The 22,690-nt window shown below is 35.8% G+C and overlaps 1 protein-coding gene across 3 annotated transcripts in view; it reads left to right on the top strand.

The window, feature by feature from the left end:
• The first annotated feature begins 1,072 nt into the window (after positions 1 to 1,072).
• The window catches only part of asic1c (acid-sensing (proton-gated) ion channel 1c), a 106,035-nt gene continuing 84,417 nt past the window's right edge, over positions 1,073 to 22,690 (top strand). The window contains exon 1 of one of the 3 annotated variants that reach the window (XM_016669719.1): positions 1,073 to 2,605. In XM_016669719.1, the coding sequence (XP_016525205.1) occupies positions 2,051 to 2,605 (555 nt within the window). In that variant the 5' untranslated portion in view covers positions 1,073 to 2,050. The remainder of the gene's footprint in view (positions 2,606 to 22,690) is intronic. The other 2 variants (XM_016669718.1, XM_016669720.1) reach the window with 2 other exon arrangements.

The following is a 22,690-nucleotide window of genomic DNA, read 5'->3' as shown; positions in this document are numbered from 1 at the left end:
CTCTTCTCTTTTTTTCCACTGTGATAGTTTTGCATGGTATTCAGATAACTCCATATCTTTTACTATATATTTATTATTATTATAACTTTGTTTCTTCATTTTATGTAATAATCAGGCACCCTACAGGCTGACCTCTTGAGCTTATCCAACAGCAAAGAGTAGGATGATTTTATGAAAGCTACATGACCTAAGCAAAAAGAAATGAAACCGATTACATTTATTTTAGTTAGTAAACTGTGTTGCAGGAGAATTGAAAACCAGAGAATCAGGCTTTATGTTTCTAAATTTCATTTGATTTATGACCATGTATGCCTGTCACTACCTTCATTGGTTTGCAGATTAAAGTTCTTTCATGGCTCTCTGGCTATTGAGTGTTATTGGTTGGAGTTACAATGGTTTTCTTGTGTAGTTACAAAGCCATAAAATTGATCTTCAAAAGTTGAAGTCACATCTTTGAACATACACCCATTGTTACATTTAAAAGTAACCCCTGGGAAGCCATTGAATGATAATCTTGTTTGGCCCTTGGACAAATTAAATGCTTTCTCAGAACACTGTTTCGAACTTTTAACCCTAATAAAATCCATTAGTGACCAAGCCTCTCTAAGCACACACCACATCTCAAGAGAGATTAAGCCAAAGCATAAAGGCTTTTTGTTTATTACACTCAGAAAACAAATATAAAAATATGTTGTTATATGCTCAGGTAAATACAATTGATGAAAAACACGTTTATCCATGTTTCTAGAAAAAAAAATGAATTGCTTGTTTTACTCAAAGATGTTGAAATATGCATAATTTCTGTGATACCATTTATTTCATGCCATAAATACTTTATTATTTATCAAATTCCATTAAATAATCAACATGTGGCTTTGTTGAGGAGCGTTCTTGTTGACAGACATGATTAGCGAATAATAAAAGAACGCAATGTGGTGTCCAGATTGAAAGACTTCCCCCCCTTTGAACACAGACTCAAGCAAAGCAGCTATTCAGCAGTGGGATGGATCCTGACTACTAAAGAGGAAGAGGGAGAGAGAGATAGAGAGAGGGAGACCGACGGCGAAGGCGAGAGAGAGAGAGCAAGAAATGGGGGAGTGGTGGGAGAGAGAAAGGAGGCGAGAATCAGAGTGAAAGGCTCCACACGGCAGAATATAAATCTGTATGTTAACAGGACTAAAGCTCGGGGGTCTTGAGGTGGCTTTAGTGCTAATGCTGCTCGGGGGGTGCTTATAAAGCCTCATGAGGTGGTCTTCTTTCTTAACTGTGGATCTGTGCAAAAAAGGAAGTGGAACCCGTGGAATCAGTGAACGCCGGTGTGTCAGGCACGGTGGTGGGCTGGTCGGAGGTCTCTGACCCCCTCATTTTCATTTCTTGGAAGAAAAGAGAAGCGCTAAGAGACACCAGAGAAAAAGGAAGGTGACAGCGAGGGACCAGTGAGCCATTTCTCTCTTTATTACTCTCATTCAGAAAACCATTGCCGCCTATTATCAATGCGATGTAGAGGCATTCTCTCCGATTGGAGGAGGAAGGGTCCCATTGACTGCTGAGGCTTAGCGCCCCTCTTTAAACGCTAGTCCTTTTCATCTCATTCCCCCCTCTCATTGCCTATATCCTTCTGTCTGCTGTTTTCTGTTCTCTTTCCTTGTCCCTTACTTTTGACTCGACTCAGGAATCAGGAGACATTACGTTTTTGGTAGAAGTGGGTGTTTCTGTCATTGTTATTGGTGCCTCTGCAAAGGACAGCTGAGCGTGGAGAGTGAGAGACAGCTTCGGAGATAATAAAACGGCAAACTGAACGAAAAGGGGGGACCTGGCACTCCAGGAACAGCTGACAAACCAATGGCATGCGAGACTCGATGAAAAGAAAAGTGTTACAGAGTCTGACAACCATTTTAAGGTAGCTATTTACTGAAAATATTTCTCCTTCTTGGAGAAAAAAAAAGAGACAGTGTGCCAAACATCACTGCTGGTTACATTTTGCTTTTCCTGTTGCTAAGCAAAGTCTCTAACCTGAAGTTCGTTGAGTACTGAGCATCACTTTACAGCCATGAAAGGAAGCTCAGAGGAAAGCATTGAAAGTGTCAGGCCCTCGAACCTGCAAGCATTTGCCAACATATCCACCCTACATGGCATGAGTCACATATTTGCCTACGGACACATGACATTCCGTCGATTTCTTTGGACTATTTCTTTCTTGGGCTCATTAAGCTTACTGATGCTGGTCTGCATGGATCGGGTGTCGTATTACCTAGAGTATCCTCACGTCACCAAATTGGACGAAGTGGCAGCCACAAACCTCACCTTTCCTGCTGTTACCTTCTGCAACCTCAATGAATTTCGTTTCTCCAAAATCACTAAAAATGACCTTTATCACGTTGGAGAGCTCCTGGCCCTCCTTAACAATAATCACCAGATCGCCAACCCACACTTGGCTGAAGCTGAGGTTCTGGCTGTACTAAAGGAAAAGGCGAACTTCCAGAACTTCAAGCCCAAGCTCTTCAATATGACAGATTTCTATAACCGAACAGGGCATGACATCGGTGACATGCTTCTGCAGTGCACCTTTCGGGGAGAGGATTGCTTCGCTGTAAATTTCACCACAGTAAGTCACCAGCTTGCAATTTGCACTCTTTTTATTTATTGTCAGAGTTGGCAGTCTGTCACTTTTTTATTTTTATTTTTGGAGACGTTTAGATTGGGTTCCAGTTTCAACTGTGCAGTTTGTTTTAAAAAGATGCCTGACTGCAGTAATTTTCTGCTTTAAGATGGAGGACGTTGTAGTTAAGTTTTTGTGAATGACTTGTAAAGCTTTGTTGCAAGTGTTGGTTTGCATCCATTAGCCATGCAATGAACAATTGCTGAAAACTCTTGAGGTAAAGATGTGTCCAAAGCAATGCTCCCTTTATTTTCTCAGTGATCCGTGAAGACGGCTCTCTGGATGACAGAAACATTTTTGATATGTTTTGTATCTTGTCATTGCAATTCAAGAAAACTTTTTGCCCACTGTTAGTTTGCGATCAAAAAGAAACCAGAGTAGGACCAGCCGTTTTAGAGCTCTCAATATTTTTTCTTTTATCTTCCGCTTCACACACTTCAGTTTACAGCATATCATGTCAGTCAAAACAAGAAGAGGGAGAATCTCCCTCTCGTCTGAACCACTTGGCTTTTAAGGGATTGGCTTCCACCAGGACTAATTAGAGGGGTGGAGACATTCACATTTCTAGAAAGAAAGAGCATTTGTACTAAACTATTCCTAAAAAAATGTCTACACAGTTACATTTAACTCAAACAAAACTAGAAACAAAAAGAACAATCGGGATCCAAACATAATCAAAAATACATCTCTCCTCCATCTCAGACAATTAATTTTCCCAATGAGGCTGATTGAAAACACCAGGTACTTGTCAGCACTGCTCATGGGCGCGCTTCCATGGCAGCACATGACCAGGTGACCTCAAAGAGAAGAGAAGATGATTAAAACAAGTAAATAAATCAAGTTACATTCCCCAAACACAATACATTTACCCAAATAAATTAGAATATATAAAGTACACAAAAACAGTACTTGTTAGGGAGGGGGTAAATCCCTCACACCCACTCATTTTGGAGAGGTAATTTGAGCATCATTGGTGAAATTGATTAATTTCCTCATAAACTTGTGGAACTGGGAATTTGTCATCCTAATCCTATCTGATCTACCAGCCATTACTCATCACTGCTTTAAAATGGTTTTCAGTTGTAACTACGTAGGAGTAACAGCTTATTTCTGTGGTTATATTTTATTACAGTAATGATAAGAAAAGGTGCAATAGTGCTGAACGTTAACAAAGCATTAGTCCTCACTGTCTGCCCAGCTGAGCTCTTCATTCACTGTACAAGATTACTCTGGTACAAGTCTGTAAGAGTGAGGTAACAGCTATTGTATTACCTGTCTAATATTATGGTCAAAGTAACACTAGTAGTAGTAGGTCTTTTAGCGAGTTAATGTGAGAACTGCTGTGCTTTGCTGACGATCAGGATAGACCTTCATAAATTTTACTTTTAGTGATAGTTTCTGTTTTTTTGAGACAGACCTTTGCCCATGTTTTCCTGGTACATGACTCTGTTTCTAGTAAGTACCGTCATCAGCCTACAGAGTTTCTGCTTGATATGCAACATTTTTAGATGGGTGTAACCTCTTAAGGAAACTAAAAATGACACGATTCATAATTTTCCAATAGTATATTTCATTCTAAGGAGATCATTGAATTTTACTTTAGCTGTGACTTATCAATTAGGCTGATCAATGCAGGTTATTAGTAAGCTATTTTATTGAAACAATTGCAAACTGTTAAATACATTACTGTGTGCTTGTGAACATGGTTGTTGGTGTCAGACAGGCTGGTATTAGTAACTGCTAGTGTACTGGGATTTTCAGGCTAAATCCCCTTTATAATAATTGAGCATGATTTAAATACCACAGTCTTCATGACTATTGTTCACCATGTCAATTCTTTTGCGACCACAGTTACATAATTTTTTTTCATAAGGATAATACACCATGTTACAAAGCTCAAATAATTCTAACTACTTTGTCAAAATGACGATGACACTAGAGAACAACAATCTAGTCTAATATTATTCAGTCATTAGATTTCAATTGACTGTTGTACCTTAGGGTTGTGGTGAAGTAGTAGACTTGCATAATAGACGTACAAATGACAGATCTGCTGCAACTTCAGTTTTTTCTTGTTTTGTGTTGTTTTTTATCATGGTTGTCTGTCTTATCTTTCAAGTCCAAACTTGACAAATCAACATCTAACTTTATTTATCTCTCAAATGAGTTCATTCCACTTAAAAATATGACTGCATTTCTCAGTTGCATCTTTAATCAACCATGAAAGAAGTCTTCTGAGAAAGCCATTTTATAAGTGACTGGCTACAATCTGCTGAGTTGATCAAGGCGTATCTCTTCTGAGATATTAATTTAATCCTGCTTTTTGGTTTTTATGTCTTTTTAATTTGTGTCACAAATGTTGCAAATCGGAAATGCCTTCATTAACATGTTTGTTTCCAAGCAGCACTCAGGAGTGTCGAGACAAACAGGAATTATTCATGGGAGGATAATTGCTTGACAGAAAGTGTCAGCTGAGCTGGTGGTGAAATAAGTCTTCCTGTGTGTCAACTTTCTTGTTGTTTTTCAGTAGATATCTCAGTCCAGAAATGTAAAATTCAGCCTGGAATCAAACTTGAACATTCTTGTTGGTACTCACTAATCATTGTGGCATATTCTTTGGATGGAGTGCATTGCTAAACCATAAACGTTATATGCGCTCAGTGGGCAGAGATGTGTTTGTCAGGAATCGGGTCGATTATATACCCATTTAGAAGACTATCTGATGCTGTGTCTGATGATAATCTCAAACAACTAACTGCAAGCATTTGCTGTTTGCTCACTAGGAGTAACAGAGTTCTTAACAAGATTCCAAAATTGTGTTCTGTTCATTAGAATTATCACCCCCCCACCCCCCCCAAAAAAAAAATATATATATTTCTTTATTTGGGGTGTTTTTAAGTCCCTTTTAATTTGTTATATGATGCCTTGCAAAAGTTTTCATTCTGAACTGTCTTAGCATACATTGCTTTTCCCAAATTCAGTTTTCAATTTCTGTTGAAGGAGTTAATGTAATGAATCAACATAAAGTTGAGCATAATTGCTAAGTGGAACAGGAATGTTGTGTGTGACAAATACAAATCTGAAAAGTGTAGTGTGTATTTTTATTCAGCCCCTTCGCAACAAAATTTAGATCCACATTTACAACTGAAGGATTGTTTTTTTGTTTGTTTTTGAGTATACCCCTACCAGTTTTGCACATGTAGGGTGGATTCTCACAGTCGTGTTGTCCTGTAGAGGTCTAGTCCATTAGGTCTGAAAGTTCGGTTCATTTGGGGAGGTATCATTGTGCTTGAACTTTGATGCAGACTTGAGCCTAAAATCATAGGTCTTGTGAACCAAGTGCAGGGTGCATAGAAAAAAAGGCAGGGAATTGTGGTTAAGCACAATCAAAATAAATGTGTGTAGCAAGATTTCCAAAGTCACATGTGGAGGGAGGACATTTTAAAACCTCTGATGCATATGCAATCAAAATTTATTATACGTGCTGGTAAGTACAAGACCAATCAAGTTTTAAAGCTAATTAGGGAGGAAGGGGAGGTTATGGGTTTCATCCATACAGTTGAGCAGCACTGCACATAAGATAAACTTAGCCATCGATATATATATTGCATGCTGTTTCTGATTATTTTTAGAGGTTTCAGAGTAAAATATTCATGTTACCTGCAAAAGCAGCTAACATGCAGACTTTATTTGTAAAAACATGGAAAATGTAGTTTTGTTCCTTGTCACAGTTGTGAGTTAGTTTGTGTTAATCTGTTGTATGAAATCTCAATAACGTACAGTTCAGAGATTGTAACAAATTTTGAAAAGTTTTAGAGATTGTAACAAATTTTGAAAAGTTTTAGGGGAAGAAATACTTTTTCAAGGATTGTATCCTTTCATATTCTCCTATGTTGTCCTATATAACAGCAGACTCAATATTCACTGGAAGTATACTAATAAACTTATAATTTCTTTTATTCAAATTCTTCTCACAGACCTGTTGAGGGATGGATTTACAATGCAAAGGACTATGTGAGTGATGAGCTTTGACCTTGAATAAATTGTGGAAGAATTCCATTAAGTCCTGGTTATGATTCAGCTGGGAAACAAAGCTTTCGAAATGTTTTCCATCATAATGGATGGGAGGCCAAGGGGAGACTGGCACTCTGCATTTCAAATGCTATTAGCCACTTTTCGGTCTTTTGTGGTTTTTGTCAGGCAAATAATATCAGTTTAGTGGATATGAGCTGGGTTTGTTATTCCCAATTTAAAAACAAATCAAGATAACTTATTTCTCTATCACCCACTTAATTTTTTGTGAATCTGGAATTACATTTTGCCTAGTTGGTTCACAAGAAAGATTGTTTATCCACACAGGATGCAAGACAAATTATCCTGAGTTGCCAGAGTGACATCTCTGGCATTAATGCTGATGGGCCTGTTGCTTTGTGAGAAAACAATTGCTATGCACTTGATTCTTGTTTTTAAACTTTGTAGTGATATTTCTCAGTTTCCAGGCCTATGAATATTAGCAATGTCATTTTGAGAAGCAGTCAGAAAATATTTGTCTGTGTTAGTAATTCATAATGTTCTGACTCTTTTGATTCTAACAACTGGTAAAATCCTGTAAATCAGTTCCAAATTTCAAACAGCATCCCCCTCTGAATCAGTTTAAATGTTGTTTTAATTGCCTTTGCCCAGGGGAGACAGTGTTTTGAGAAATGATACCAGTAGTGTAAATTAGACAAAGTAAGATATAAAAGAGAGTAAAATTAAAAATATATTACACATATATTAAAATATTTAAATAATTTCTGTTACTTTTGATGATTATTGCTCATAGCTCATAAAACCCCAAACTCAGAAAATGTGAATATTACATAATTTAATATTGAAATTTCAACCTGCTGAAAAGGATACCCATGCATTATATACCCAGTCAGGACTTCAGAATTACCTCATCAAGCAGTGCGGCATTGATGAGGTGGTTCTACTGAGGAGTAATCACAGTTATATTTCAATTTTCAGAGAAACTGAATCTGAACTCTTCTTAGCTGTAAGCCATAATCAAATACTTTTCATGTGATAAAATAAGTTTCACATTTTGATATTGATTTACTAAAATACTTTTCCTTTTTGATAATATTCTTCATTACTGAGATTTACCTGGTATTATTTTTTTTTTATTATTAAAGTTTTGTTAAAATGAACAAAGAATATCTGCACAAGATTTGTTTGTATACTTTGGCAAATCCATGGCTGCAGTATTACAAATTGGTTAATTCCAAAGTCATGCTTAACCAGAGCAAATGTGGTTGTTAGAATTTTTAGAAACAGATCTTTTTGGAGCACTAACAAACCAATGCAGATGTTTTTTTAAGGAAAGGAAAGAGCAGGACACATTTGTACTTCATATTATGGATTGTTTTAAACATTTATTAGAAATCTTGTCATTTGGGATATGATTTAGACTTTTTCTTTTTAAAGCCCTTCCTTTTCCGCTTTTCTGTGAAAGAAGAAAGTATTTTTCAGCTGTGAAGAAGATTGAAATACAGCTAACTGTGCTTTAATTTAAAGTTTCTGTAATTTGAAGTGAAAATGGATGGTTGTAAGAAATGACCTTCATCCAGAGGGATATATTGAGTTGCAGGGACTCTTGAAAACCCACATTTAACATTATGTAAATGACACCTGGATTGATAATAGACCGCAGCCTATGATCAGGAGGTTGATTATCATAATCTGATAGTGTGGTAGCTCTCTTTCTCTTTAGTCTTAATATACCCTGGCAAGTTCTTCTTGGATGCGTCTCTGCTCAGTCTTGCAGAGATTGTAAAATCAGTATTCATCATCACATTTTTGCTGAAGCTCTGTCTTTAAGATGAGAGTCATCTTTCATCTTTATTCCCTGATGACAGCAGGGTGCCAAGAGGATAAAACATGGTTACAGCTGAGACTCAGACTGTCTGACCTATGGATCTACAGATAGATGAATAAAGTTTTTTAGGAAGAGGGTTAGAAATTTGAGAAAACAAATTCTGAAAATGTATAATAATTGAGCCAGAGAGGGTATTTGTCAGACACTGATGTCACGAATGGTGTTTAACAGCTTTACTATGGTCATTGATAACTCAACTAAAGCAGCTAAAATACTTTCATAGCTTCTTTGTTAGTAGATCGGGTTGTTCATTCATGGGAATCTGTGACAGCTGAAACTGCAGAGAAACATTTCAATGTTCCAAATGTGTCTGTTAATTTTCACAATAATGAGCAAGATCATATTTTTACAGAATCTTTTTTTTTTATTATTTGTTCAAATCCAGAAACTTCCTGTTTACTGTATGACGTAAATCAACTTGAATCAAACATGTTGGGTGTCCTTCCTCAAGCTTTTCACAATAGTCTGCTGAAATTGAAATCTAACAGACCTTGAATAACTGAGTCAGGTTTTTAGGTTGCCTTATTCTCATACACCTTTTCTGCCCAAATATTTGCAATGGAACTCATATTAAAGCTTTGTGATGAAAAGTATTTACATTAACTTTGCTGTCCTTAAGCCACTTTCTAACTAATTTGAAGAATTTTGGTTCATTTGGTTCATTGATGTAAATAATGTTGAAAATGTTGCTTTAATATTTCCAAATAATGCTTTTTCCTCATGATTCCATCTATTTTGTTCAGTCCAACCAATCCCTCCTATAGCAACACATCAACACTGCATGATTCTTGCACTGTTGTGCTCTCAGGTTCAGGTTTCCACTTTTTACCTCCATCATGGTCATAAGACCAATTTTAAGTCTATTCAGCCCATGAAACATGTCTTAAAAAGAAAAGGAAACACAGACAGATATGTGTAAATAATCTTGAAGATAAGCAGAGGTAAAGCTTCCAAAAAGACAATCATGAGAAACTTTTTTCTGGGAATCATGCCCATAAATGATTAAATGGATAAAGACTAGAAAGTGCAAAGGCACTGACTTACAATAAACAAAAGCAAACAATTCATCTGTTCTGCATAAATCCATGTACAAAGCAAAGACGTTACCACAACAAGAAGCAGACGTTCCACATGCAAAACTTTCAGCTCCAGTCACTGATGCATCATCCTGCTGATGTGTTAAGCATATTTGAAGGCTGATTCTTGGAGCATATCTAACTTTGCCGTTCAGCTGTCTGGAACAAGTATTCTTAAAATCTACATCATTAGCGCAACAAATTTCAGAAGAATATCCTAAATATGCACAGTGCCACTGGCTGCTCAGCAGCAGAGACGGATGCAGTATGTGAACATGGTGAAGGCAGAGAAGAGGAAAGAAAGAAATGACACACTCAACTGAGTAATGTTTCATGTGTTTGTGAAGAGCTGGTGAAACACCGATGGAGCAAAAACCGAATCACCCTAAAATCAAAGCCACAGACGGAGTGGAAAAAAAAAAAAAGAAAATATCAACAGATTTGGTAATAACAGATCAGTTGTATACCAAAGAAATGTTTAATATGATGATAAATGATTTCGTCTAGAGTTTATTCTGGATTTATAAGTTGTATTGATTTTCATAAGTTGCCATGACAAATTTACTTTAAATACTAACAAGGAATTATTTGAGTCAGCATGTACTGATTTAATTGGCAAGTACTCCAAACATCAATCACAAGTCAATGATCAAACATAGACTGCAAAATATAGTCACTGTAGAAATATGTTGGCAGGAAATATGTACATTTTGTCCAACATTAATTTATAAGAAGGTTGGCTGTAGTGATGTCTAAGTTTCTTGAATTAGCAAGCAACAGTGTACATCGGTAGCTTATTTGGAACTGAAGCAGAACGACGAGCCACATTGAGCTGTGGTCCAACCAGTTTCATAAATGTAGTTGATTAATCAATTATCCCCCTTTGAAACTTTTTTTTTTTTTTTGACATTTTTACATTTAAGCTTTTTGCTTAATGTCAGCGTGACATAAAGAATGGAGATAGAGATGAATAACATCTCAGTGTTCAGGCGAGAAAAGCTCTGTCACTAAAAGCAAATGTATTTTTCATTTAGTGGCTGCATTTTAGCATCAAAACAGATCTAAAAAATAAATGTATAACACCTTTGAATAAATACCATCTCTGATGACAGAAAAAAACCATCACTACATTAGGGATCATCTTATGAGAATTGTTTAGCTCACAAATTTGAAGTTCGGTACAAAAAAGTAGAGATACAGCAATGTTATTGTGCACATATGAAGCACACAATATCTGCTGTTTAGCTAAAAATAATTATATATGCATTTTATTTGTTTCTGCTAGTATAAGAGCTAGACTGGTAATTAGATGCTTTCATTTCCGGTGTTTATCCTTCAAGGCAGTGCATGTCCCATTCTTCATTCTGCCCTGGGGAGTGCTTCTGTCCTCTCCATTAAAAGTCACAGACTCTCGCTGAAAGGTGTAAAGGACCAATGGTTGGTTGTTTTTTTGCACGTGGATACCAACAAAAATGAATTAGTCAATGTAACAGCCCACCAAGACATCATTACATCACTGAGCAGAACTGAATTACAGCAATCTATATATGCCTGTGACCCTAGGTTGAACCATGCTGGGAAAGTACTCCATCACTCCTATAGGAGCTGAGTTAAGAAGAAAGGATTTCTTTAAAAATCAGCTTTGCCATAATTGTTGAACACCTTTGATGATAAGCTTTGATGTTGAGCATTTTACTTTGTTCAGCATGAGGGTATAAAAACAATATCCACTTAGTTATCAAGTGGATATTGATAACTAAGTGCATTTACAATTTAGGTAAATGCACCTGTGGTTTCTGCACATGAGGAAAGGGTTTCTATACGCTGCTGCAGGAGAGAATGTAAGAGCTTAATTTCCCTCTTACATTTTCAAACAGTTAAACAGCATACCCAGCGGACTGCCTTCCTGCAGAGCAAAATCGATACAAAAGTTTCTTCTACTTTAGATCTCCTGTAAAAAAATAAATAAAACTAAAGAATTCCAATTCATTTGGCATATTTTAGTACCTATGCTAAGAAAACCAAACCTTCTTAAAACAAATCTGGTAAATGTAATGAGTTTTCCCTGGAGTCTCAGAACATGTGTGTTATTATCCGAATCAATAATGATTTCTCGACTGTTGCCAGTTAATGACTTTACCTTTGTGTGTTTGTGTGTTAGGTTGAGATACAAATTTTACAATTATAAAAACGTGAAACTAATGCAGAAGACTACACATGACAGTCATGATACTATCATACAAATATGTGTAATAGTATACATTGAGTGTTGGTAAAAATTTAGAATATTCTTCCCCAATGATTTGCCAATATAAAGAATGATAATTGATAAATTACATAAATCAAATTCTTAAAAACGTTTGAATACGGCAATAAAAGAAACATTTTTTTTAACTTAAGAGTTGACTTTTTTCTTCTAACGTGACTCTTTTTGAGCACTGAAGAGATAAACGAACCTAAACACTTGATCGGTTTTACATAAGTTCCCTCCTTTTTCTATTGTTGAGGGTGCTGTGCTAGTCAGAGGTCAAATGAAGATGTAGTCAACTGTACATTGTCATTAGAAATGGTTTTGCACTATTCTAATATTCGTGAATGCTTTGCCTGCAATTAAGTATCAGTTTCCGTAGCTGTATGTTGTGGACAGTTTTGATTTGTAAATGTTTTGTCATTGAGCATATTGTAAATCGACATACTTTTTACAATATTTATATTGGAAAATGCATAAATCTATATATATATATATATAGTGGAAAAATTTTTTTGCTCATATGTCATCTTGGAAGAAACAGCAATCAGAAGATTTCAGTTGCAATGTGCAACTGAAATCCAGATGTTGCGATTGTTGAGTATGTTTTGCCTAATTTTTACTTCTGCTTGACAAAAAAATATATATTGAACAACAAACCCAGATTAGTAAAAGTTCTGGCTTACATCAGTTGAATGAAGAGTGTACAGTGCCACATATTTCTATTCTTTGAACAGTTTCAACATTCTAAATGTCTTCATAAATAAAAATCTGAAAATGAAACAAAATCAAGTGGCATCAGACTTATTCAGTGCTTTATTAGGACACTCAAAGATGTTTCACATGAAATCTGTCATTTCTTTTCACATTCACATACTGATGATAGCAAGCTACTGGATTGTAGCCATAGCTGAGTATTGCATTCTCGTGTAGGCTATTTGGCTCCCTACACTGTGATCCACAGCATCTCTTACAGAACACTTTCCAAACCAGTATCCAACAAATTAAAAGTATGTTATGATTACAAATCTGAAAAGACAAGGCCATTCAGCTAGATTAATAGGACTGGTAAAGATGGTCTTAATCAGAGAAGCAGTCGAGACCTATGGTCGTGGAAGAGTCAGCGTTATCCACTCAAATCTGGCCTTATTCGATGATATCCATATGTAATTTTGTAGTTCTCTAAACGCCATCTAGAAGAGACAGTAAACATGTGGAAGAAAATCCTCTGGTTAAATGAGACCAAAATTAAACCTTTTCAGTTGCATGAAAATTTGTTTGAGGAAAAAAAAACTGAACACAACAAATCACCCTGAAAACACTGTTCCCTTTTTGTGCAATATCACTGTGGTAACATCATGCAATGGGAAGGGCTCCAAATTGATGGGGGGGGAAAACAAGCTAAATAAAGAACAAGACTGGTGGAAAATTTGTTCACCATTTAGCAGGACAACCACCCAAAACATCCAGTGAGATTTACATTGGAATGGTGTAGATCCAAGTCGCACCATGTGTGTCCCAGTCAAAGTAAAGACTTGAGTCAATTTAAAAATCAATGGTTCGAATTTAGAATTGATGTTCATCAGTGAAAAAATTAATTTCTCCAGATGAACAAAGCTGTTGACAACTCATGAAGATGCAGGTGTCTGCATCAAAAGATGATTGACTTATGAAATTATAAACTAATTATGACACTTTTTAAATTTTAATTTGAAAGAATATTTAAACCATCAATTTTTTCCATGCAAATCACAATGATGTGCTACTTTGTGATGGTCTACCACATACAATCCTAATTAAATATATTTTGAGGCTCTAATGTGACAACATGCCAAAAAGTTTAAATGTATGGATACTTGGCACTTTACTGAACATTTAATTTGCTATTGATTTTAGGAGAGACAACTATTTATTTTCCAAGTTCTATACTAGTGATGATCACACTATGAGACACTTAATTCAAGTCACATATTGTTATTCTGTATGTGTAGAGTAGTAAAGAGCAGGACTCATTTAGTGGGAATGAACCTATGGATGTTTTGATTTCTTGGTTTGTGGGAACCAACACGAACCAATATCCCTAAATAAAATAACATAATGTTGTTTTTCAGTAAAGGTCATTCATACTGAAATCAAAGAATAGTTTCCCATAATGCATTTGTATGCCTCAACAAAAGGTTGATAGGAGATTATGCGATTATGTTTTTGCTTCAAAACAAGAACTTCTATGTTTGTTGTTGCGTGGACACAGTGAGCAGTGTGCACCTTGTGTTTGCATCACTGCGTTTCCCATTAACGTGTAACCAACAGAATGAGGCAGGACAAATGAATATGCCTCTGCGTAAATTGATTCTGCCTCCTACATGTTCAGACTGTTCATTAATTCTTATCAAATTTTACCCAGAGGTTAAAACCGGGCTGCACCTTTAGCTCCTAACATTTTAGTTCATCAGACCACTAATCACACAGACACGTTGTTGGAGAAATCGTTACATCTGTCATTACCTTGATTTTGACCTGTGATGCACTACTATGAATAGTGCTTTGGTTTGTTACTCATTTACATTCATGATGTAGTTTATCTTCTTTTAGAGTGGATTATAGTGTATGAGATCCATCTTGTCAACATGTTTCTATGTATTGAACTCTAAGAAAGTATCTCAGATTCTCAAAGATAAATGTTGCCACTCTCTCAGATCCAGTAAGCACAAGCACATTAAGTGCTAAAAATGCATTCCTCTAAATAAATTGTTTTAGAAAAGTTTTTTTCTGCTGTTCTTCAGCATTGAAATAGAGTAGCCTAGAGTACCTTATTGCTCCTAATTAAATTAATCACAGAGAGAGAGATTGGTGTGTGTCTCGAAGCTCCCCTTTCCTTCCATTAAATCCATTTTTTTGGAACATTTTAAGCTTTGTCTCTTAAATATGGGAATAATATTGTTTTATTTGTAACAACCATGACCTACACTATTATGTTTCAAAGCACTGATTTGTGGTTAATCCTAAATCCCAATATATCCTATTTTACAAAGGTTTAACTGGGTGGCACCACTGTGCAAAATCTTCTTATTTCTGCAGTGCATGTGTTACTTGTTGTACCACAATTCATTTTTTCATTCCTTAAGCTGAAATGTTGAATAAGACTTGGTGGGTCAGTAGCCTTTAAACACCGCAGTGTTTGCAGAAATCCAATCATAGACTGCCACAGACAGAAATAGATACACCATCACAAATAGGCTCTGCAGAGAGTTTATTTCAATACATTGGGTTGCAGGCGGTGTTTGGAGAACATGGTGCATTTACAGATACAAAGCTGTTAGATAATGTGAAGGCTTGCTGTCAGCAGCCAGACAGAAGGTCTCACCTCTGCTGTGGGAGTAACTAACTACTCCATCATGCCTTAGCCTTCTTTCCATCCATCTGTGCTGATATGCGAGTCTTAGGTTTTGTACTGGTTTAATTTTAAGCGCATGTTAGAACTTTAGATATAGTCTAATTTATTTAGCAATGCTACATCTTCTTTCATAGCATTTAATGCTTTAATACAAGACTTTGATGACAACAAAGAAAAGGGTGCATAAATAACATTTTTATGTTTGCAGAACAAAAGACTAATTTTAATATGGTTTGCGTAATCTATCTCAATGGACGTTGCTACAGGTGATGCTGCCCTTTCAGTTTCTATAGTTACAGTAAAACAAGGTGTGACTAATTCAGCTAAGTTGTTTGGTTAGAATAGTTTTAGTCTTTGTGGATATAAAAATATAAAATTAATTTCTAGACATGCACTTCTTAAAAAGCCAATATAGAAAGATATATTGGCTTTCAAAATTTTCGAAACCGCTACGATTTTTACATCTTTTTAATATCTTGTCAGAGAAAATGCTGGAGAGGCTAGAGTTTTTTTTCCAGAGTTTTCTGGATTATAGTAGATCATAGCTCTCAACATCCCTCACCTGTTGCTATAAGCTGCCAGGCAGCTGGCTGAAAGAAGGTTTTTCCTAGCAGAATATAATTAATTACTGTTATGAAGACAATGCTGTTTGACAACTACTTTTGCTAAAAGTGTCACATTTGATTACAAACTAGTTATTAGAAAAGACCAACTGACTAAATAAGTGCTACAGAACAGATAAAAGCAGAATAAAATGTTGTGTGGAATAAGATCTTTGAAAAATAGTTTTAAAATGATACTCTTACGATATCATGGTGATTGAATTAAATGATGACATAAAACATTGCGTGTCATTCAAACGTCTTGAATCCATAGGTCTTTGGCTTAATCACCGGCTACAATTTTTGCAGATTATGAATGTAATCTCATGCAACTATTCAAATCTATTGTTACCATGGTTATTTTTGATGGCTAATTGCATGAACAGGGTTATTTACTTGTGATTGTATTTTCTGTTTATTGTTTTATTTATTTATTGGAAACACCACAATTGCAAAATTGTGTTTTTTTTTTTTTGTTTTTGTTTTTTTTACATTAGCAGAACATAGAAAAAGATTTGCACACATTTGTAATGGAAATGCAGCTACTGATACTTTAAATACTTTGGTAGATCCAACAGAACCTTGAATTGGGTTTTGTCATTTTTGCTGAATGTTTTGCACACAGATTATTTATCTTTGCATTTTAACCTTGTGTAGCTCATTCTGTGACTTTATCAGCTTTAAAATGACATTCTCCTCCAAGTATTGGTTTATGCGCAAGAAGCCTTTTTCTACCTTGGGCCTGTCTGTTGCCATGGTATTCATCTATGAAGCATGCTCATCTTGTCACAAATTGTATTACTCCATATTTTGGTCATTTGCCAAAGTTATTTAATTAGCTTTATAGGTGCAACATCGTCCTTTGTACAGCTATTTTTTTCTAACATGGGGTAAACAAACACTTGGCTTTATGCATTTTAGTTTTCCGAACTTAGTTCTGCCAAGCCTGCTCAGTGAACTAATAATTAACTGAATTCACAGTTAATATAAGCTTGTGCAAACGATTCTTTGTCACAAAACCATTGAAGTTGTTTACTGTATATTCATTGTACTCTAAGTAAATACTGGGTAAAATATATCTTTAAAGCCCAAAATCAATACCAGATGCACATGATGAGTAAAATGATGTATGTATGTAATCACGTACTGATTATTGTTACATTAAATTCCATTTTTAGAAATATTTATGCATTTTTGCTATAGTCAAAATTGTGGACCTTTGGAATTAAATCATGTTTTTATTGAATCACGATCAGAAAAAAATAAACCTGCAAGTGTTTTGGCTCATTTTGTTTTTTTAAGGGGCTCTTTCCCCTCTTTCAGCATGGAGTCTGAAATGCCAAGTGTATGTTCAGGATCACACCCTGCAGGTGTGCTAAATTGACTGTTATCATAGATATACAAATGTCACTTGAAGTGACTTAATAATGGTTTATTTTCAAAATTACAAAGGCTCTTGTGGGTTCAATTTTAAGCCATCATGCCACCTGTAGATTTTAATGGAGTGAAGGCAAAAGTCGACATCACGATCTTCCAGAACACTGCTGGAACCCAGAAAAGCTTCAACATTGTTGCGAATGCTTTCTCAGCCTGCACTTGTGCCATTAAGTGAGCACCACCTGAAATGTCCAATGTCTGCACCAACACAATGCTACATTTCAACAATGGATTTATGCATTAAATTGGGGGCAAAGCTACAAACAAGTGAACTCGACCGGAAGACACCGTCAGAGCTGCAGATGTTCAAAAGATGGTGAGACAAATCAGATGGTTGGCACAGTGCTGAATTCTCACAATACATTGTTATCTGTAATTGTAATGACCTTACCTGAAATGTGTTGTTGATACATGTGAGGAGGAGTGGTGACTCATCTAGTTAGCATTTTCTGCAACTGTGCTTATCTCAAAGTGTCTATGCTCTAGAGAACAGTTCATCCTTACCTGTCCCCCGTCTATGCCTCTGCATTTCTGGATTAACATAGTTGCACTGCAGCTGATTCAAACTTTGCCCAGGAAAGTGCAACCCACAACTGAGAATATTTTGATTGCAAAATTGCACAATCTGTCAATAGCGCTATGAAAAAAGTATTTTGCACATTTCTTCTGGTTTTCATTTTGAGCCCAGATTTTCCACTTAAAGTTTAATAAGTTTAAGAAAATGCATATCTCCCAAAATTCTTGCTTTAGTCTTGCAGTTAATTAAGGACTTAACATTTTGTTTGAGCATATGTCTGACTTTATAATCTTGGTAAACTCCTGAGTTTCATGCAGATTTCTAAATGGATGTCATTCTTGTCCTTTGTTATTGCTGAATCATGAACGGCGACCTATGTTGAGGCTGGTATGGCATAAGTGCCTAGATATTGTACTTTGTTCTTTTCTACCCTCCTAGGTGAGTCGCCAATGTTCTCTTTGAATAATTTTGGCAAATTTCTACATTTGCAAGTTTCTACATTTGTGTAGAAACTTGCATTTTACAAACTTCCATATTGCTATTGTCTTAAATGTCTGTAGGTATTTGTTTTGGCGTTGGATCCAATTGACCCTGTTCAGCTCTTTTGTCTGTACATGCCCCTGCTTTAAAAAGCTTTGGTTTAAAAAAATCCTGACATAAAAGAGCAATTACTTCAGTGATTATTATGTGCATCTGAATACAGTAATTGCAAAAATAATGTGGCGCTGCACTTCCAACACTTAGTTTGCATTTAATGAAAGCAGCAGTCTCATGGTTTATGAACCTAGGAAAGCTAAGGAAATCTCTCTTTCTGCCTTTCTTAGTTCTTTCTTCCACCTCCATGTTACTCTCAGACTCTCATATCTGATCATAAAATCTATCAGTATTCTCTGTATGATAGCCACAGGGGAACATTCCTTTTTGAAGACAATTTACTCTGAACACTTAAAACAGTAATTGCTATTAAGAAACGGCTGCTTTGGTGGATGTACTAGCTCTCTTGATGACTGGTTTAAGGCTATATGCTCCCCAGATGTACTTTTCTGATGTTGCTGCAGATGTCAAGGTTCTTTCAACCCCTTTTAGTTGTTTACACACTCATGTCATTTGAAAACGGTGAGATCTGGTGAGGCTCATACCGAGCCTTTGTTGTATAGACTCATTAGGGTCTCGATACAGTGGAAGCAATGCCGTAGGAAATGTGTTTCTCTTCAGTGGATCGTGGGAAGACTCTCTTCAGACAAGTCAATGTCTCGCTCACTCTGCTTAGTCAGGCCAAACACACCCGGGGCAGATCACTCTCTGCCTGCATATAAATTAAAGAAGATAGCCTTGTCCATGCTTTATTATCTGACCTGCTCCGGAGTGCTGTCTCAAATTCCTCACTGAGAAGCGGACTGATTTCACAGAGGCTAATGACATAAGTGTCAACATCATTCGCTTGCCTCAAGCTGAGGAGAAATAAAAACCACCGTCATGAATTTATAGGTAGTGCAACAAACAAATGCTTCTGTGTGTGTGTGTGTGTGTGTGTGTGTGTGTGTGTGTTTTGACAAGTTTTTATTACAGTTATAGTGCAACACCTTTGTTTATCCAACTAACAAGGAAATGCATGTGTGTGCCTCTTTGTGAAGACTAAAGAAAATGTGAGTTCACGGATTCATTGGGTTTTATCACTGGCTTTGTTTTCCAATTAGGAATTTCTGTTATTATTGTCTTGACCCCGGGCACTATCAACAGCTTAGTCATGTTGCAATTAGCATTTACAGTAAACACCAGTAACCTGCGTGTCTCTGAACTTAAGACACGCCTGAAGGTGTTTCGATACCTAAAGATAGTTATTTTGACTGTTTTTTATTCTAAACCTTGTCAACAAAATTATTAAAATATATGTAATCCAGCAAAACATAAAAAGCATCATGGCTGACATATTTGTCAGATTATGTCTGAAAATACTTGCAAGAAAACACAAAATAATTTATGGTGATATAACATTTTCTTTACATTTTCATTAAGAACTGTATGTCAGGCAGTGGGTCTATGAAGCCATTAGTGTTCTCATGACAGTTACAACATTTAAAAGGAAAAAAAAAAAAAAAGTAACAAACATTACTTTGACCTGTGACTTCTGTCAAAATACATATTTATTAATGGCAGTCCAATACCTCTGAAAAGTAATTTCTTTACAGTTCCCATGATGGAAATGAAACTATAGTGTATTGTGCTAATATTTAAACAAAATTAGCTGTCAGAAGGACATTGACTACATTACACCTATTGGGGAGAGATGTTCATGAGGAATAGCACTCTTACAATCCTTGAACAAAAGGATACCCCAGGCCATATGTGTCAATCAAGTCTTAACAATTCCAGAGCAAGTAATGTGTTTAAGTAGCATGCAAATAATTTGGTTTAACTGCATCCACCTTAGTCCTGCAAGACCATAATTTCCTGATACATTCAGTCAATGTTACACACTATCAAATTAAGTCAAATTTGATCCTACCTGAATTCAAAGCATCAAATTTTGTTGTAATTCAGTAATACTTAGGTTAAAAATGACAAACTAGCCTTATGGGTATTTGTATAGTTAGCCAGTATCACACCAGTTCTAATGTTTATCAAAACTACCAACAGTAATTTGCAGTAATGATGGTAATTTGGTAATTGACCTCATGTGGTATTGTATAGCTTGCGTGAATGTGCTGTCAATTTGAAATCCATTGGATAATTAGTGTTACTTATATGATAAGGTTGAAGTAGCTGTTTCTTAGGCAGAGCGTTTTTCTGACTTAATGAATGTTGTATTTCAAAGAGTTTTCTGTGGTTGATGCAAATGCTTTAAAAGCATTTAGTTACGTTTAAATTACATTTGGTGGTGCTCACATTTCAGACATATTCCTTCATGACTTAAAGGAACAGGATATAAACATTTCTAAAGGCTCCCACATACTCGGGTGGAGTGTGCGTATCATGTTATCCGTGCTGTCTCCATGCACATCTCACTGACAGTTGAGATTTCATAGTTGAGAGTACAGATTTCCTACATGGAGAAGAGGAATACAATAAGCTGGTGAAGGACATAATGATGTTGGGGGAGTGAAGTATGCCTGAGTATGTGGGAGCCTTAACTGATGAAATTAAAGCACTTTGGTATTTCAAGTCACAGCTCCTGAAGAGCTATGGAGTTGCATTTGTGACTTTGTCTGGTATAACACTATTATTGTGAGATATATAAAAAAGAGAACTGTAAGTTTTCTAAAATTTGTTTGCTAAAATTTGTTTCTTCTTTTTCTTGTGAACCTAGCTTTGTGCGTAGTCTTTTTCTTGTGAGCTAGATTCATCATTTTGCACACAGTAGCTGAATATTTTCAGTCTTGACTTTAATTTTTTTTCTCTTACAAAATCACAAAATCATCATGTTACTTCCATTGCACCTAAATTCCAAAAGTGAGAAAGAGTTAAATTTATTTCTGTACTTTAAACATTATATTTTTACCATTTGAAATGTTCTGATAGACTGAAGTCTCAGAGTATTTTGTAGGCTATGCTTGATCTGACTGAGACCTCTATAGTTAAGCAAATTTATCTTCTACTGACTTACTGATCACTGCCAAGGCACCCTGGACATGACTCAAGCATGTGCAATATGTTTTTTTGGGGTGATTTGTTACTCAGACTGTGAGGTGCGATGACATAATACCTTAACTGACTAATGCATAAAATCATATCAGAATACTGAACTGTGTTTCAACAAGACAACTTTCTCTTGATTTGGAACATTTTTGCATTACAACAAATGTGTAACTCTTTAGTCTTTGCTTAGGTCAGTCACGTGTTTTGCTTTCTTGATTTTGCAGAAGCACTGTTTATAGTTGTTTTATGACTCTGAATGGGTTCGCACAAATACATTTTTATCCATTCAGACCCTTTCTTATGTCTGTGCTTGGCTTGCTAATCTAAATTGCTAGTGGAGACGCTAATACAAGAGGTTTAAAATGTAGAACAGAAAATCAGCTTTAGCTGTTTCATTATCCTAATGAACTCATTATGGGTCTGATAATTGTCCTCAGTTGGCACCACTGATTGGGAGCTGTTGGCAAGCAATATTTCACCATGAGTTTGTTTTCAGTTTCTGTGTGTGTGTTTGTTCATTCACCAAGCTATCTGTGAACCTTTCTTTTTAGCATCTGACCGTAGATGTTGTAATTGTAGTTTCATTAGAGCTGTTTGATTGTCCTCTTTTCCATTTTTATTGTTAAAAGGATGGTAATTATAAGATGATTGCGACAAGGAAAAATAAATTGTGATCAGATTACCTGATACATTGGACTTCTCATGTCTAATTTGGAAACAAAAGTTGTGGTGATGATTCAAAATGGGGATTTTAAAGACATTTTTATCAAGGAAGAGATTAACTATGTCTATAGCATGTGATGGTTGTTATGGAGACTCGGAGACACCCAACTGCCACTCTTTGAAGCTCTTTAATGCTTGGAGATTTATTTTTTATCTCCCTTATTGTCTTGCTGAATTTGTTTGGTAGCAAGATAAATTGAGTCTCATCTGGCTTTGTGGCTCAAATAAGTGTTTCTGTAGTGTTTCATACACCCCAGGGAAACAGAAGGTCATGTGGTAATCCATTAGACATTCTTAGGAGCTTCATCTTCATTAAAACATTGCATTACTTTGAAAGTGTTGCAAGGGCATCACTAGTGATGTTTTGAACAATTATTTGTAAGGATGATTCTTTTTTTAATCTGTTAGTTAATTATATATTTTAAATGTATTGATCTATTACTTATAAATGAAGTTGAAGTAAAATAATTTTAAAATC

Source organism: Poecilia formosa, unplaced genomic scaffold (assembly GCF_000485575.1).
Source record: "Poecilia formosa unplaced genomic scaffold, Poecilia_formosa-5.1.2 Scaffold27, whole genome shotgun sequence".
Classification (NCBI taxonomy): Eukaryota; Metazoa; Chordata; class Actinopteri; order Cyprinodontiformes; family Poeciliidae; genus Poecilia; species Poecilia formosa.
The sequence above is the reverse complement of the archived record's forward strand: the minus strand, read 5'-3'. Positions and strand labels throughout refer to the sequence as shown.